Source organism: Falco rusticolus, chromosome 3, assembly GCF_015220075.1.
Source record: "Falco rusticolus isolate bFalRus1 chromosome 3, bFalRus1.pri, whole genome shotgun sequence".
Taxonomy (NCBI): Eukaryota; Metazoa; Chordata; class Aves; order Falconiformes; family Falconidae; genus Falco; species Falco rusticolus.
Genome location: NC_051189.1, coordinates 31,628,653 through 31,646,717, shown reverse-complemented (window position 1 = coordinate 31,646,717; position 18,065 = coordinate 31,628,653). Strand labels below are relative to the sequence as shown.

General features: G+C 39.5%; 1 protein-coding gene across 10 annotated transcripts in view; it reads right to left on the bottom strand.

The window, feature by feature from the left end:
* The window catches only part of RUNX1T1 (RUNX1 partner transcriptional co-repressor 1), a 117,291-nt gene that overhangs the window by 24,152 nt on the left and 75,074 nt on the right, over positions 1–18,065 (bottom strand). For all 10 annotated transcript variants that reach the window (XR_005103131.1, XM_037379855.1, XM_037379858.1 and 7 more), the window contains 4 exons: positions 15,487–15,668; positions 7,527–7,777; positions 6,175–6,260; positions 5,356–5,557 (listed from right to left, as the gene is read on the bottom strand). Coding sequence is in view for 9 of the 10 variants with exons in the window: in XM_037379855.1 (XP_037235752.1) it covers positions 5,356–5,557; positions 6,175–6,260; positions 7,527–7,777; positions 15,487–15,668 (721 nt within the window). In the remaining variant the exon portion in view is untranslated. The remainder of the gene's footprint in view (positions 1–5,355; positions 5,558–6,174; positions 6,261–7,526; positions 7,778–15,486; positions 15,669–18,065) is intronic.

Sequence of the window (18,065 nt, the reverse complement as noted above, 5' to 3'; positions counted from 1 at the left end):
AACTCTCATATGATAATAACGACCAAACGCAAGAAAACAGACTAGAAAGATCTAAAAGGAAAAGACGTGTTCAAAGCTGTCAAAAAGCTTAATCCATGTTTGAAAGAAGGAACAGAAGATGGGTTGACAATACAAAAGGATGTCGACGGGTTTATCACTGGACCATGATACCCAAGCCTGTAATAACAAAATATTAAGAAATGAAGATGAACAGCTAATCTTTGAGGATCTTTTAGAATTTACTGTATTTATGAAAATACTGACAGTGACAGCAATACCCTATATGCCATAGTGAGCATTAGGGATCAAAAATAATAAAAGCTGCATATAACCAGCCCTGAACTAAAGATTACTTCATATATGAAATATATATTCATTTATACGTATTTATATGCTTTTCATATTTGATATGCAAGCTTTGCTTCATTCTACCCTATAAGAAATGCAACACCATCGGTGGGACACAGACAAACAAAAAACTTCTCAGAGCAACAAATATGATTGCCTTGTTTGTGAAAGTCAAGCTCAGAAGTGTGCCACTCCTATTAATGAATTACATAGATACAAATCTGAAGAAGTGTAATACTGAATGAGACTACCTTGGTAACATTGTTGGGGGAGCATGAGTTTCAAGTATTTTTACCTACATCTTTACTGTTTTTTTTCTCTCTGATACATTTTCGTGGCTATTACAACACTCCCTGAACATGTGAAATTGTGTTAAAAATGTTAAAAGGAATAAGAAAAGGAAAACCACAAAGGTACTGTATTACTGAATCATCCTCAGCCAAGATAAAGCCAGAACCAAATACTGAGAATACAAACACAGTGTTTCTGCAGCTGTAGCCCTATCTAACAGCATGCCATTCAGTATGCCACAATCCAGCCCAAACCTCCCGTGTGCAGCCAGTGGATTAAGAGCAATACTTAATACCATCAGTGGCCACTAATACAGAGACTTCACAATCTAGAATTACAAGTTATAAATGTTACTGTGGTATTCACAGCATTCCCGTTAACTCATGTGGAGAATACCATGCATATCACAGCGATGCTGATTATCTGCAAATGGCAAAGGAAAGATTTTATAATCACATGAATAGACAGACATGTATTGGCAAGATATGTCCTGGCTAACACTGGAAGTATGAGGGTGAACAACCTTAGATAAAATATAAACTAGTTCTGAAAGCGCTAACATTTTAAAATGTATTAAGAAATGGCTAACCTATGTGTTTTTTACAAATTCATACACTTCTGAGAATCCTAGCTTTCTGGGGCAAATCCTGCAGGTACTGGTACTGTTCAGTTGGAGGTTTTAAACTCTATTTTGTAAGATTTCCATTCAGATAAATTCAACAGACACAAAATATCAGCATTACTGCAGACCTTCTGATGTGTGCCTACACCACTTATCTAGAGCCACAGCTGCACTCAGTAAGGTTATAGATCTTGTTTATAACCCACGATGCTGAAGAACCCTCATATTTAATTTATCCAACTGTGTGTATTTCAGTATACGATGTCTGATATGTGTAATTATTCACTATTAGGATGAAAGTTGCAGTCCTGCTGCAGTATGTAGTACTGAAATTCTTCAGCAGAAATGGAGGAGTTGGATGATGTATTATTCACTTCATAGACCATCACAGTTCATCAAGTGAATATATATGAAGTCTGAGTAATTTTTAGACTTTCATAAACATGTATTATTCAGACTGAAAAGAACGGACCCATCTTACCTTCAACACACTCTCGGAGAATAATGAGAGCTTGTAGCCTGTTGTAGCTGGCTAATGTGTGTATTGGATTACACTGCATTAAAATGAATGATCAAGTATTTAATTTGATTTCTTAATTAAAATTATCAACAAAAATATCTGTCAGATATTGCAAACTGTCAGGATCAACATGATTTTACAGGGATGGCAAATTAAAAGAAGCACAAAAATCTCTGTAGGAAAAAAGGTCTACTGGTTCAGAATGATGACCAGAAATTTCTTCAATTTCTTTTGGACTCTATCTATGCTAAATTTCATTTCAGAGTATTTCAGCAACACCTGTCTATGAAGACTGTGGCATAATGTTTATAGTAAGAACTTATCACTTCAGTGATGATATTTTAATTGTAAAGAAAAAGAAACAAAGGCACAGACAATGTAGCCATATGGCTTCCTTTTTCTTCCTTGTGCTAGTGGAGATGACAAGATGGATTTTAAAGGGTGGATTACCTCGTTTAAAAAAAAAAAAGTACAAAGGGGAATCACTGACATTTAGAATCCCTGCAGCAAAAAACAATATTTACATGTTGTGGCACTTTAATTAAAATATTGGTGAAATTTTCCAACCCCTTCCTCCTCACTTCAAAACTAAAATAAAATGCCCTGAACAGAACAAAGTCTCAAGGCTCACAGACACTGCTTCAGTTTTATTATACCTCTGAATATTAGGTGCTTTCGTTTTTTAACCAGATTACTACCAAATTTGAGGAAATGTAAGGATTATCTTCCCACAGACTCTGAAGTAACTATTTTCTGCCTTACACACCTGACATAAAACTACGTCTTGCCAATATTTAAAATTGACGTGAATGCGACATCACTGAAATGATCCAAGTTTCATGTCCATGAGTCTTGGAAGTAGTTTTTAAAGCCAAATAATCAAAATGGACATGTAAATGGTAAAATGGACTCACTCTAATCTAAGCAGTTCAGTTGTACCCGTAGTACGGCAGAGCTGACTGGTATGCCCCATGCCAAAGGCTGTATAATATGCCTGTTTAAGCACAGACTTTGCTGTTTCCAAGAATTCATCTTGACAAATACACAAACAAAATGATAATCATAGAATCATAGAATGGTTTGGGTTGGAAGGGGCCTTAAAGATCATCTAGTCACAACCCCCTGCCATGGGCAGGGACACCTTCCACCAGACCAGGCTGCTCAAAGCCCCATCCAGCCTGGCCTGGAGCCCTTCCAGGGATGGGGCATCCACAGCTGCTCTGGGAAACCTGTTCCAGGGGCTCACCACCGTTATAGTGAAAAATTTCTTCCTGATATCTAATCTAAATCTACCCTCTTTCAGTTCAAAGCCATTATCTCTTGTCCTATCACTACGAGCCCTCATAAAATGTCCCTCTCCAGCTTTCCCGTAGGCCCCCTTTAGGTACTGGAAGGCCGCTATAAGGTCTCCCCGGAGCCTCCTCAGGGCTGAACAACCCCAGCTCTCCCAGCCTGTTCTCACAGGAGAGAGGCTCCAGCCTTTTGATTACCTTCGTGGCCCTCCTCTGGACTTACTCCAGTAAGTCCATGTCCTTCTTATGTGAGGGACCCCAGAGCTGAACATAGTACTCCAGGTGGGGTCTCACGAGAGCAGAGGGGGAGAATCACCTCCCTCAACCTGCTGGTAATGTTTCTTTTGATGCAGCCCAGGATATGGTTGGCTTTCTGGGCTGCAAGCCAAGACACTGCCAGGTCATGTTGAGCTTCTCATCCACCAACACCCCCAAGTCCTTCTCCTCAGGGCTGCTCTCAATCCATTTTCAACCCAGCCTGTATTTGTGCTTGGGAGTGCCCAGGACCTTGCACTTGGCTTTGTTGAACATTGTGAGGCATGCACAGGCCCATCTCTCAAGATCAAGATCGTGAAGATCAAACAAATATGTAATACAGGGATCTAATTGTATGTTTCAACTTATTTTATCTTTTGTTTATGTTGTGGTTATGACTATTTTTCTTGGATTGTACTACTATCTATACAGTTTTGATTAATGTCTCGAGCTCCAGTTTCTTTGGGGAAATTATAAAACCTCAGTTTCCTTTCTTTTTTTTTTTTTACTTATTAACTAAACTTACAAGCACCATGGCCTGGCTCATTTTGCATCATAGCTTTACTAGAGAAGGGTGCCACTGCTTTTGATCTAGGGGCTTCCTCACAAATGTTCTTTCCTAAGCTGCAAATGTGACTGACCTTTCAGATGCTGCGTTTATGAGTCTTTCTTGACGTTACATTTAACACTACAAGCCGTTACCTCAATTCTTTTTTTTCTGAGAAGGGCTCCTCTAGGGACTAGACTTCTTACTGAAGTTGGGAACAGCATTTCCATAACCCCTCCTTTTACTGACTGAAGCTAATTTATAGAGCTATTGGCTCAAATCATTTGACACACATACAAAAAAAAGTTTGTTTGTTATCAAGATGCAATAAATGTTATAGTAGTAACTCTAGAAATTTACCAAAAGGAAGACAGAGAAAGCATTAGCTTTGATTTTCTATTTGCAAATAAATGTTTTAGATTTTAATAAGTTACTCATAAGGGCAAAAGGAAAATACAGCTTTAAATAAAATATAGTTCCAAAATAACACACATGCGCAGTTCTACTAATGACCAGATTACGAGGATTTTGAGTAGATGGCATTCAATATAGACAATTTACTTTTTAAAAGATAAATATTAGACAAGCAATCATAGTCTGCCGTTCTCTCCAAAAGAGCAGAGAACAATAAAAGGCATCACCAAGATGTGTTTCTTTACCACAACTGCCATAAAAGTGAGGGGATGGGGCAGAAGCAGGCCAACATTTTAGTAATTACAGAAAGCCCACAAAATACAAGCTTGTTTTTATAAAGCAGTCAAGGTAGCTGTGTGAGGTATCACGTGAGCGTGACTGTGAAGGTCTGCAGGAGGCTAAAGTCCAACTGTTTGGTCTGCTCCTTGTAAGTGGGTTTTGCAGCTCGAGCCAAGCTCTGAGCGGTGAGCAGTGCCTGAACTAGCTCAGACACACCTGTGCGAGCCGCAGCAGTAGACACAGACCTAGAAGAATCATGTGTGCATGGCTGTGGGCATCCCAGATGTTGTTTCTTTCTTATATGGAAAGCAAGCACAGCTAAGAAGTGCCTATATCTTTATATCTCACTTCATTTCCTCAGAAAGACAAATTCCAAGTTGTCATTTGATTCAAGAAGGTGAAAGCCCTTGGTTTTGCACTGATAATCCAGAAGCACCTACAGATTTCTTTAATCATGCAGGCAAGGGAGGGAGACAGAAGGGACGGAGAGTCAGTGCACATCTCACTGCTCTGCCATGCCTACATAACAGTCTGTCCTCCCACCCCACCACCCTCAGACACTGCTGGATGGAAAGCCAATTACCAAGCATCACCCAAAACCCCAAGCCATTCCACATGTAAACATGATTATTAAGGCATAACTGTTCTCATTAATTCAGTAGCCAGCAGAGAGGAATATTTCATTGCTATCACAGAAGAAGAATCAAAATGACAAATACAAAATTCATCTAGCACATAGCTGAGCTGAAGAGGATCAGTAAATAATTTTTAAATGAGAATACTGTACCTAATGTAACTGGATCCGGATTCACTGGGCTCTGCTGTCTGGAATGACTACTGCTGCTGTTACCACCTTTTTTTAAATCTTCTGCATCACTGTACCGCCGTATCCAGTAATTAAGCTCCTCACGGTCTGCTTCTTGACATCGCCGTAGTACAGTGAGAGATCGCCTAGTTTTTTCCACCATGTCCATTATACAGTTTAACAGCTATGCATAGCGGTGGATGCAACAGGGAAACAAAAAACAACATTTTATTCATAACCTGACAGAAAAATAAAGAAAACATCAATGTGCTGAGTGCCTGGGTTTTAATAATGAAGGAGTCTCTTCCTGTTATTTCAAATACAGCTGAAAAATTATGGTCTTGTTTTAAGAATGACAATCCCTTCCTGTTTAACTGGTGATCCTAAATTGTACAGATATGGATTTCTGGAGGAAAAGGTGAAGACAAGGAGAACAAGACTGAAGAGACTTGTAGTTCCACCACAAGTCTTCACATGGCAGTACAGAGGCCAAATCTGGTCCAGAACTGATACCTACAAATGTTGTAACAGCTAATAAATTCAAAGAATAAATCCAGTGTGCCCCAGATCCATGGTTTATAGAGTACAGTCTACTCCCCTTTTGGCAGCCCATAATAATGAGGATACTGCAGGAGGCACTTAACAGTAAGGCCTGGTATGAGTTACCTAGTGGGAACATCAAGCCCTCTTCAAAACTTGTCCTGGGACTTAGATTTCTTTTAAAAGAAAAAAAAAAATTAAATTCCTGTCTTAGAAGGGCTCCTTTCAGACAATGATACATAAGAGTACATTAGCCCTTACATGGTCAAGGTGTTTCCACTCTTCTGCCCATTCTCTGTCTGTTAGCCTGTGATCAATCATTTCTTCTTGACGTGTGCCATGCAACCCTGCCAAAAAGGAGCAAACCATATTTACAGTGTTGGGAGTTCTCTGGGGGGTGGGGTGGAGGGAAGAACCTATCAGACAAATATATCATACATTACTTGGTCTAGTACCACCACAAAAATAAATGAATGCCTAAAACCTTTGCTCTAAGTTCTCTTTACCACTTTTTCACACACAAGATGCTACTGGTTTACTCAATTTAGTGTCTTCAGTTTTGCAAGTTCTGTAGGTTGCAAGGTGACCTTTCAAAAATGGACATAACCCTTTCTGACTATATACAATTCTTTATAATTATATATATTTTTATATATATATATATATATAAAATAAAATATGTAATTTTTCATTTGTGCTACTTGAAGAAGTCAGCAAGACAATTATTTGGTAACTAAGTGTATTGAATACTAGCTGTACTTCAGAGAGTTGAAAAAATATTAGTCTAAACTCAATGTTATTTCACTAAATGCAGTAATTACTACCATGTCAACAGAGCATCATTAAGGGTTCATCCCTTCACAGATGTTTAAACAACATGTGGTTAAAATGTAGCACATATATCAGAGCAGCTGACAACATGATACAACCAAGCCAGTATTTATTATCCACACTCAAGAGGAACCGACACTTGTTCTTTGTTTAGCCTCCTCTATACAGATGCTGAATATTTGTAAATGTTTCTCTTTTATTGAAGATTTTTTTAAAACAAGGAAGAATAGTAAGTGCAGATGTGAAGAAAGCCAGGCAAATCCAAGAGCATCAGACATCCCATTAAACCAAAATGTGCTGCACGGGGTGTGGTTGGTGCTTCTGCTGTTCACATCCTCTGCAGACATCCCCATGCTGCACTGCACTCTTGAGATGTCACACACAAAGCACCTCTCCAAAGGCTAGTAACTTTCTCCTAGTCTAAGCTGAAGTCAAGCTACGCTGATGTTGTTATCATCACAAACGTGGTATTAGAAGAAAACCAAAAGACACTACTTATCCTTGCCTGAGAGACACCTGAGTGTCCATGTCATCTATGCAGCTGTGAAAGCACAGGTTCCTCCTCCTTCTGACTCTCTTGCTTTAGAGTGTAGCAAAGACACAATTCAATCAACTTTTACAAATATAAATCTGAAATAAGGCCATTAGAAGCAGCTAGATGGACAAACAACATCTAAATGGCAGGTGTATTGACTCAGCAAAAAAACCCAGTCCACGATACAGAATATAATTACAAGGAAGAGAAACCTAAAAAAACAATGCAGAAAATCAACATGCCTTACCCATAGGTCTGTTTCTGTCCCTGAGGTCCCTGTGATTGGGGTGTCTGTATGAGTCCCTGTAGTGGTGGGCAATGGCCATATCATCCAAACGATAATGTTGAGGTGGAGGTGGGGTGGGATGAGGCAGACCATTGGGCTGATAAGATAAGCCATTATTTGGACTGTACCGCTGGCCTGGGCTAATAGTGCAGGGCCGCTTGCTTGGATGCTCTGAGTGCAAAGGCTCTCTGTCAAAGCCATTTTCTTTGGTTCTGAAAAACAAAGCAAAGGAACTTTAATTTACGTAGTGAGCAGAGTTGCTCAGGAACATGCATCCCCCACCTACTTGTGCAGCTTGAGGAACTAAAGCTTGTTCTTTCACTTTGCTCAAAGTGTGTGGTGTTGGTAGAACATTTCACAACACTGCTTATTCAAAATATACAAAGGACACGTTCACCTTGTCTAACTATCCCTGTAACTTGAGAAACACTAGCAGGGTGAGCCTTCCGATGGAGCAGCTTATGGAGCAGCTTAAAGAGTTGGGGCTGGAGAGCGAGCAGCCTTTGCTGAAATCACCAGCTGGTAGGATGGATACACATGTAATTGCACAGCTGAAACAATCAATGGATGCATAAAGCTAGAGACTGAGAAATTCCTATTGTTCAGTAGCGCTATAGCACAGCATGATTAGGGGAAGTCTGCAGTTAAAGAAATTGGTTTTTTTTTTTCAAGAGGACAGCATACAGTCTTAAGGTAGTGCATGTCAGTGTGCTGAAGCTCAGCTATATGTAATGCCAGGATGAGCTCCCACCAAGATCAGTGTCACACTGAGACTCTGGGCAAGAACGACTCTAGATGATGAGAAATGCTTCCTTCAGAGATTTTTGTACCATCTGGGCTATTCCAGTCAAAGGTGCTGTGACTGTCATTAATTTTGCAGGAAGATGTGGTTAGATTCAAGTCCTCAATAATGTTCAGGATTTCCCGCTCCATTACCCTTAAACAGGGGTTTTATGCTCAGGCAACTTTGAAGAGTTGTCAGGGAGAAGGGCAGTTTCTTATGTTACAGATACTTCCTAATCCAATTCAGAATCAGCTATTTCCGAAGAAGTCTCTACTGTGCACCTCTGTCTGAGAACCTGGAACTCACGCTGAACTAATTTTCCATTAAAATAAAAAAACAAAGGCTGGAATTACTGCAATGGGTTCACAACAGAAAAGCTCCGTTTCACTGAAGTATGAGGTGGGTTTTTTTACCACTGGAACAAACAAAACCTATAAAGTACTAGCTTTGAACAGAAAGCTTATTAGATATAAATATCACAAAGTGTTGAGGTTGCGTCCCTCCCTCCAAAAACCTTTATTAAACAGCTGATATATTCGAGCCTTTTTTAAGAACTTTCTCCTCTGTGATTTACACATGGAATAATCTTCCTAGTAATAACACGATTTTTTGTCACTTTGACAGAGAAGGTAAATTTGATCTAATTTTCTTGTTTGCCTGCTGTTAAAACGAACTGCCCTTCAGCACACCCTCCCCCACAAACCAGCCAACCAACCTCAAGGGACTGCCTGTGGAAAAAGTCAATGTATTAACTGTTGCCCCTCAATAGGTTCTCCTTTAATGTCAATGAGAGGAAGGATGAAGCCAAATCTTTGCCAATATCCACTGGGATAGAGGATCAAAGTAAGATCTGGCAATTACCAGCAGGAAATTAAAAGATGGGTTGCACTGTTTTCAGAAGAGGTAAAGAGATTTTCCAGGGACCTCACCACAATCGCTAATGCCAGAGAAGCTGCAGGTATATATATTTTATTATACCTTAACTTGGCAAAGAGGGGAGACTCACCAATACAGCAGGGCAGCTACTCTAATTTTGGGCAGACATGTAAGACATTGTTGAAGTGGATTATGTACCTTCTTCCAAAGCAAATGCAAAATGGCTGTGAGAACTTCTAATCAGAGGAACTGAAGGACCATCATATATTTTCTATCACTTTTGGCACAGTGGATCTGCTTGCAATAACTCCCAATGGGTAGTGATGGTTTTTTCACAGCTCTCCAAGATAAGTTTTGTATTTAGTTGTTGGTGTGTGTTTTCTTTGCACGTATCTGCTCATGCTCAATGTCCATGTCTTTCAGTTGTAAAAATACTATGAAAACAAAACCTGGACTTTCCTGCATGCACAAGCCAAGCTACACATTTGCCAAATTCTTTAGTGTTACGGTTAGAATGACCTCTACCTAAGATGGGGAGGGCGCAAAATCAGAAACTATAAATAATTTAACAAATTCATTGACTTTCTCATCACTCAGTGTAGGAAAAGCAAATTAGGAAACTGTGACAAGTAGGAATTTAGTTTTCCTTCTCTGCACTATAATTAGATGCTAAAATCATATATTTCCATACAAATGTACATATTTGCACCTTACTGTACAGGTACTTCTGTGGTTTCTTAGGAATGCTTTGTACTTAAATTACCTTAACTAGAATGCACTGCATTAGCTTGAACAACACACCAGCATATCCATTTTCTCCTAGAACCCTGAGTTCAACTAACACAGAAATTAACATTACTACTGAAAACATATTTACTGAAATTAAATCCCTATTTTTGTTGTTACATTGGGTAACAGCTGTCAGGTGTTTTCTGGATACTAATACCTTAATTCTACAATTTGTTGTTGTGTTTTTTGCACTGACCAAATAAACAACTTAGCAGAATACCAGAATAAGACTGCATAAACTCATTTTGTGGTTTTGACCATTTAAAGTACATTAAAAGGTAACAACTTCCAAAGCCTCATCAGAACAGGAATCACTGGCAAATTTACTATATCTGAATATAGTGATTAAAAAAAAAGTGCTGCAGAGTTCCATAATTCACATGTCCTGAACTCAAGCTACTATTCTGCTTCTGATCTCAGTCCTACTCATTCTTCCAGGTCTCACCCTCCTTGGGACAGCAGCATGTCCCCCGGTGCCTGAGGAAGGAAGCACTCCTGTTTCACAGTGACTGCCAGACCCATGTGAATACTAGTTCCAAATCCCAAACCACCACAGTTTTCATCTGATTTTTACCCGATCCACCTGATTTTGCAAATTTTCATTTCAGTTTTATGTTATTGCAATTTATGGATAATTTCCTGGTAGGAAATCTGACCATGCAAAACTACCTTGGCTGGAAAATTTTCACCTTATCAAGACTATTAGAACAATTTCAAAGAACACTGAAGTCAGCTTGCAAGAAGCAGGCAATGCTGGTCATCTGCTGTTTGTCAAGATGCTTTGATTTAAATTGGACTTCCACCAATAAAGTCTTGATGACCAAACAAGCGATAATGCATTGCTGGAATAGAATACTTCTTTACGATACTGTGTAACAGAAAAGATTTATATTGCCTTGCTAACAGTTCATATTAAGACAATAATTACACATGGCTTACAAGGAACATAGCTGTAAGAGGTCTGAGCAACCTGTATCTTATTAAGATGTGGAGGAGCTTATTCAAATAAGAAAATTTACCTAAAAGAATTATCAAAGCCTCTGTGCCCAGGTACCTTTAACATCAATTCCTTGTCAGGAGTGCTAAGGGTACAGCAAGCACAGCAGCACTTTCTAAAGTCACCAAACAATTATGGCCACTTTTGTTTTCTTCTCACTCAAAAATAGAGCTGTTCTAACAGATTTTGTGGCTCTCCTATATCCACTTTCCAGGCAGCTGTCATAAACGTGGAGTCACTATATGACAAGCTCATGTGCCATACAGCCCTTCCCAGCAAGCTCAAAGGATAACTAATTAGCAAAAAGTCTTTTGTGGTTAACGTATTTAAAATCATGTTATTTTTAACCAAGCATTCATTCACCAAAATAAAAACCCACATTGGTCCAAGTTCCTTTGCTTTACTACAGTAGAATGTAAACTCCAAAAGTTGTAAACAAAATATAGTGAACACTTTGTTCATGACATGTCATGAACAAATTACGAAAATGTGTTGTCTCCTCAGGTGTCAGTTTTTCTCTCTTGCAGTGACTGATGGTTCCCAGTGTTATTACAGAAACAGATTGATCTTTTTAATGAGCTAGTTTAATAGACTCCAAAATCTCACCGTGGCTGCTCATCCGTGTCAGACCATATGCACCAAGAAAACATTCAGTAAAACATGAAGCTCTGCTGTCAGATTGCTCCATAAAACCTCACATACAGTAGACTTGGATATGCAGATAAATAACCAGAATTGGAAAATGCATATGCAAAAAAGGTTCTGAAATTATAAGCAGAAAAAAAGTACTGTATATGGATTTTGTTTTAAAAAAAATCATGAGGTGGATGTGGTTATGTACATCACAGACGTTCCACTTCCTTTGCTAATCCCTCACTGTATTTTCCCTCTATTGGAATCAATGGTATGCAGTTATCCATGCTCAAAAGAAAAATGTAAATATGGAAAAATGTGTGTGTGTGTGTGCGCGTGCACATGTGTTTTTTCTAATATCTATGTGTATGTAACATATATACACACACACATATACATGAGATAGATACATCGATATATATATAGCATGCACGTTACATACAATGTCGATAGATACATACCCTATCCCTTGGGAAGTGAAAAAGATTCCACAATTTACTTTAGTGGGAGACGTATCTCCAATCAAAATTATTCCAAGTGCATTTAATTCCCCTGGAAAGATGTTGCCTTGTAGTAATTTTTTTCCATATTCTAGCAATAGTCACAGCAAACCCTCCTCTTAAAGGATGTCTCATATCTTCCACTGTATTTTTATTAACATATTTGAAAACTACTTAGATACCTAAACAAAAGGTTTCTCTGTTTCCAGATGTTTTCTCCTGCTCCTCTGTAAACAATTAAAATAATTAATAGTGCAATGAGTGTAAAGTCAGACAAGTATTTGGTTTCAATACTCACTCGGTCTAGGCATGCTCTGACTCTGAGGACAGTTTTTTGTGGTTGATTTACTCACATTACCCAAATTAAAAGGTATGTAAACTCCCATTCAGTAAATTTAAGAATCTTTCAAACAGGATTTTGTTCTTTTTATTAAATCTGTAGTACAAATGTTCTTGAGTGCATGAGAACTCCACTTAACTTGGTTCAGCCAAATCTACCATATCAGTTTATGTTTTTCTGTACAGTTTTAATCATAGTCAATGGAGAAGTAGGTGTGACTAACAGGCTGATACTGCAAAAAAACCCTTATTTTTTAAGCTCAAGGCACCATTCCAATAGGTGAGCTGGGCAGTCGTCTTTTTCCAGGCCTTTCATGACAGTGAAGAATCTCAGGGTCAAAAAAGAAAGGATGGGGGTTTTTTGGAAACATCACGGAACATAATTTCAAGCAGCGATTGACAGAAGCTGCCAGTTGATAGCTCAGAGAATGCGGGCCAGTGGGACACCCCACATTACAGTCCCTCCCTGGACCCTGGGAATTCGAACACAGCGTCTTACCCACAACACTGGAAGTTAAAACTGTCTGCCCTTCACCCCAAAAGCTGTATTACTACCTGGACAGGAACGGAAAGCTCCCCAAACTGGATGGAACCTAAGAGAGACTTCAGCTGTGAAAGCAAAGGTACTTGCTAGCAAACAGAGCCTTCTGAGTTTCAAAAGCATCTATCTGTTTTAACTAAAAAGAAACACTGCGAACAAAATTCATAAACCAGACTTGAATCTCTCTAGGCCTGCCCCTCAGTTTTAATTAAAAGATGAAGGCTGAATTTAAAGTCCAATATTATTCTGATCTGATGGTCCCCTTATGGGCTACTCCTATGTCCTTTTTGCTATAAGACTAATACAGGGTCTTTTCATTACTAATACCTGCACCACCCATCCCCTCTCATGCAACCAGGTGCAAAGGTACCATAGGTGAGACTGTACTTATTACAAAATAACTGAAATGCAACACTGTCAAACCGGGTCTCAAAGGGTAGGCGAATCATTTCAGAATGCTAAGGAAGAAAAATAAGGGAAATATTGTATTGTCCATTTCTCCTTTATGGTCTTATGCAAGAAGCAAGTAATACTGCTACTAACTGGAAAAAAAAACTAAGCTAGGAAGGCACATCCCTCTTTTCCTCAGTATTCTTTCTCAAGCATGACCTCACAAGGTTATGAGATAATTTAATGTGTGTCTATCCACTTCCAGGAAAAACACTGTGTCTGCTACTGACACTGGACTACAACATGCTGAACAAGATGCACTAGATTTTAAGAGGCCTTTTTAATAGATGTTTTAGCACACTACTCTGCAAAGACTGAGGATTTGCAGCAGAACTGCCCCAGGGAGCTAAATTTTGGCTTTGGAAATGTTATCTCTTTGCATGGAGTAAGACACTGCATGGAAAATGTCTGAAAATTAATCATCTTTCTTGCATGCAGTTAGCTTTTATGTTAACACTGAGGGCTGTTTCAGTTTGGTCTAGTTGTCATGGGAAAATGGTGAAAAGAAGGTACACAGAAAAGCGCTTCTCTGTCGGTATCTTTATTTTATTGCTGGTCCATTGTGATTTCCCTAAAACACAACCTAAAGCCAGCTAATTTCAAATACTTTCACATTTTCATCTATCTAATGGCTACGTTACATTAATTTTCACTTCTGGATATATGAAGCTTCTGAGTTTTACTATGAGCTTTCAGACTTCATTTTCTCTTTGTTTTTGTGCTGTCTTGGCCTGTCCCTACACAGAACTGTCACCTCTATAAACTTGCAAGCCTTCTTGACTTTGAAAATCTTCACCTTTTTCATCTAAAAGATAACTAGGACACTTGCTATGTTTTAGGTATGCAAGTAGTGGCATCTGGCAGAACAGCGTTATAAAAGTTTTCCACATTATAAAAACCATGGCAAACAAAACTAAGAAAAATCCAGTATTTGGGCCTCCCAAAGGTAAAACATACATGCTAGCTGAATTTCTAACACTATCATGGGAAGACAGCTAAAAATAAATAGCCACAAGAATAATTTTCTTGTAGCACTAAACAAAGAACTTTATTCAAACAAGAAAACCTGTTCCATAACCCTAAAGCTACAGTACTGCACACACACACTTGTTCATCCTGTTTCTGCACAGACTCGTTCTCAGCTCAACAACAAAACAGATTTCAGTGAACATTTCTCCTGTTTGGAAGAAATATCTTTATGCATATTGGATAAATGGATATAGAAACATGGTACAGCAGGAGTCAAAGCCCTGACTGCAGTCTGGAGTTTGCCTTGTAGTTCCCAGTGTGAGTGCCTAGCCACTTTCCCCTTTTCTTAGTCCAAAGCAAAGGACTTGCATGTGGAGCTGGACTGATCTGCTGCTCATCTTATACTACACAAACTAGTAGGGTACTGGCTAGCCAGTATGACTTCTACGTCGATATGACCACAGCGTCTCCTCAGGCGATTTTGCCACCTCCATCGGTCTGTGCATATACTATATTTACATACACAGAAATACATCTGTACATGTATATTTAGCTGTATATATGTACATATACATACACATGCATAAGCAGGACCCGTTGTGACAGAACAAGGGGTAATGGTTTTAAACTGAAAGAGGGTAGATTTAAGGAAGAAAATTTTTACAGTGAGGGTAGGGTGGTAAAACACTGGCACCCAGAGGGGTGGTAGATGCCCCATCCCTGGAAACATTTGAGGTCAGGTTAGATGGGGCTCTGAGCAACCTGATTGAGTTGAAGATGTCCCTGCTCATTGCAGGGAGGTTGGACTAGATACAGTTGTAAAGGTCCCCTCCAACCAATACCATTCTATGATTCCATACACACATCTACGAAGCAATCTGGCTGTTGCATAGCTGTAATGAAGGTAGGACCTGCAACCAGGAACACCCTGCAAGTTCCCCCCAGGCACCTGCGCGCACGCTTCCCCTTTGCTACTGGACCTCAGCACATTCCATCCATGGGACATTTCTGAGCAGGGTGTTGAAAGGCGCGGTGGTGCTCACCTGTCTGGAGTTCGCCTCTTCCCGTTTTCGTTCACATCGAGAAGCAGCTCTGAGGAGTCAACAGGTGAGGTGGTGCTGGCATCCAGAAGCAGCTGTTCGTGCTGGGCGAGGTACTGGGCTGGGTTCTGCTTGGCTAGCCTTGCACAGTGCAGCAGCTCCCGCTGCAGCAGGGGCAGATTGGCCTGCAAGAGCATTGCACATGTTAGGAGGGCAGTCTGCAGGCAGTTTCAACAGAGATAAAGCAGAAAAATCAGAAATCAAAAGAAAGCCTGCTCTGAGATGAACCTGTTGCAAGCATCCTCTGTTAGGTTTGCTGTGGTTAGCTGCCTGAAAGCAGGCAACCTCCTTACAGGGTCAGGTCATGGCTGTGGCGAGTATGCATGGAAGGATGGGACTTAACTGAAAATGGAAAAGAAAACTGCAAATGCTGTGAGAAAACCAGATCTGAGTTCCACATTCTTAAAGAGCATTGCTCTGGCTGACTTCATCCCCTTACTATGCAAAACCTGAGTTCCTATGGAGCAGCAGTTTTCAACAAGTGGCAAACCTTCTTCAACATTTTAATATTTCCAATATTTTAACATTTTCGGTATTTTCAATACGTTTCCCATTCAGATTGCAGTTAGTACTTATAAAATTGTTCGAAACCATAGGATCTGCAGCTGTGTAAGTTGCCTCAGTCACCATCCTTCAAGGGCCTTGGGGACAACAGGATTGCCCTCGGCTTTCCTATTACACTTGCAGTTACATATTAAGATAAAGATTACAACAAAATCTCATGTTCCAGAGCTCCAGTTAATCACCCAGAGGGCTATGGCCCTTCTCCTAGCTTGTAGTATTTTCAGCCTTCCTCTCAGGGCCCAATGGGACTGTGGTCATGGGCTGGAGAGTACCAGGACTCAGACACAGAGAACTGAAAATGTTCACTGATCCCTGGGTGGCACATTTTGTTTGTCTACTGGGGTCATACTTAGTCATACTTCTTGCCAGCTTTGGAACCAAGGTGGAACTGTATGTCCTTCCCCTCAGCGGAGATCGTTACACATCCTGGGAAACATTCCTTTCTCTGCAGCATATGTATGCATCGATACTAAGATAGTCCAGTCATTTCTTGCCTACTTATTTGTGCCATAAGGTAAAGTTCCCCGATTCCTCTTGTTCCATGCCTAGTGGACAATGACTTGATGCCTGGGGATTTTCGAGTACTGAATTAAATTTCATGACCTTTAGTAACTAGAGATAACTCGACAAAGAACTCCAACAGCCCCCTTTGCTTTTGAAACAACTCCCATGGAGGAAAAAAAAATAATTGAAAAATATTTCTGAAGCTAAAAATGTTCTGAAACTAATGTGCAGGAAACTAAACACAAAAAGCAGATGTTCTGGAATGTTTTGAACACAGGATCTTGGTAAATTACTTTGCTAGCATTACAACAATGGCAAATGCTCCAGCACCTGTTGCAGTACCATAAGAGTAAATCAATCCACTTTGCAACAGAATAGTGTCAGCACATATGAACTTGTCAATAGTGGGGAAAAACCCAGCAATTCTTATTCATCTTAGGATGGGAAGACAGCCACTTGTGGAAGATGAAATCTTTTCAGAAATCCACAGAATACAAATATTTTGGGAAAGTACCAATGAAATATCTTCTTTCGGTTATTAACTGTCACATTTTTGTCCAGGGCTACCATGTAACACAGAGAGAGAGATTGAATGCTTTTGTGAGCAGGGGTTTTCATTTGTTTTAATTTCACTGTTAGTCTTTAAAAGGTCACAGAGAATAAAAGTCAAGACACCCAGCTACCTAAACTGCCTCACACGACAGAAAACAATTGGAGAAGTTGACATATATTTACAAATAAATAGCTGGAGGAAATAATAGGATCAGACCTAGGATTTTAATAGTAGTGCATACTTCAAAGTGATCATATATACCATATATGATATAGTGCATATATCATCACATCTCAGCATGCCTGTGAGGTAGAAATGTGAAGTCCCCACCTTGCAGCTGAGTAATCAAGGAAAAAACCAACACATTCACATTCCTTATCCACTATCACAAACAAAATGGGCCTGTTTCATACATGGGCACTCCTGGCTCGTGGAGACAACCAAATTTTGAACTCTGAAGTTAAAGGTATCCTTTATTCTAAATGGCTTGAACATATCTTCTGTGCATAAAACAGACATGTAAAACTTTTCATATGTTTATTAAACATTGATCTATTCGGTTTCTTAATTTTTTAGAATTTCTTATGGAAAACTATGAATGACCTGCCTCATAATTTGGCTTTATAATGAATGGCATCAAGCAACATTTGGACAAAAATTCAAACTGAAGAAAAGCAGTAACTGAAAACTTAGTTCAACACAAGTACTTTCAATCTGCTCAAGACATTATTCTCAACAATCTTTATCAAACCGTATAGTAAAAAATAACTGGTTTATTAGAAGAAAAGGAATCAGGACCTCCCTATGGCTAGATCAAGTGTACAGACTGCTTCTGGTCACCATGGCCCCAATACACAGCAAGAACTAGTTTTTGGGAAGCTGGATGCAGAATGACACACTG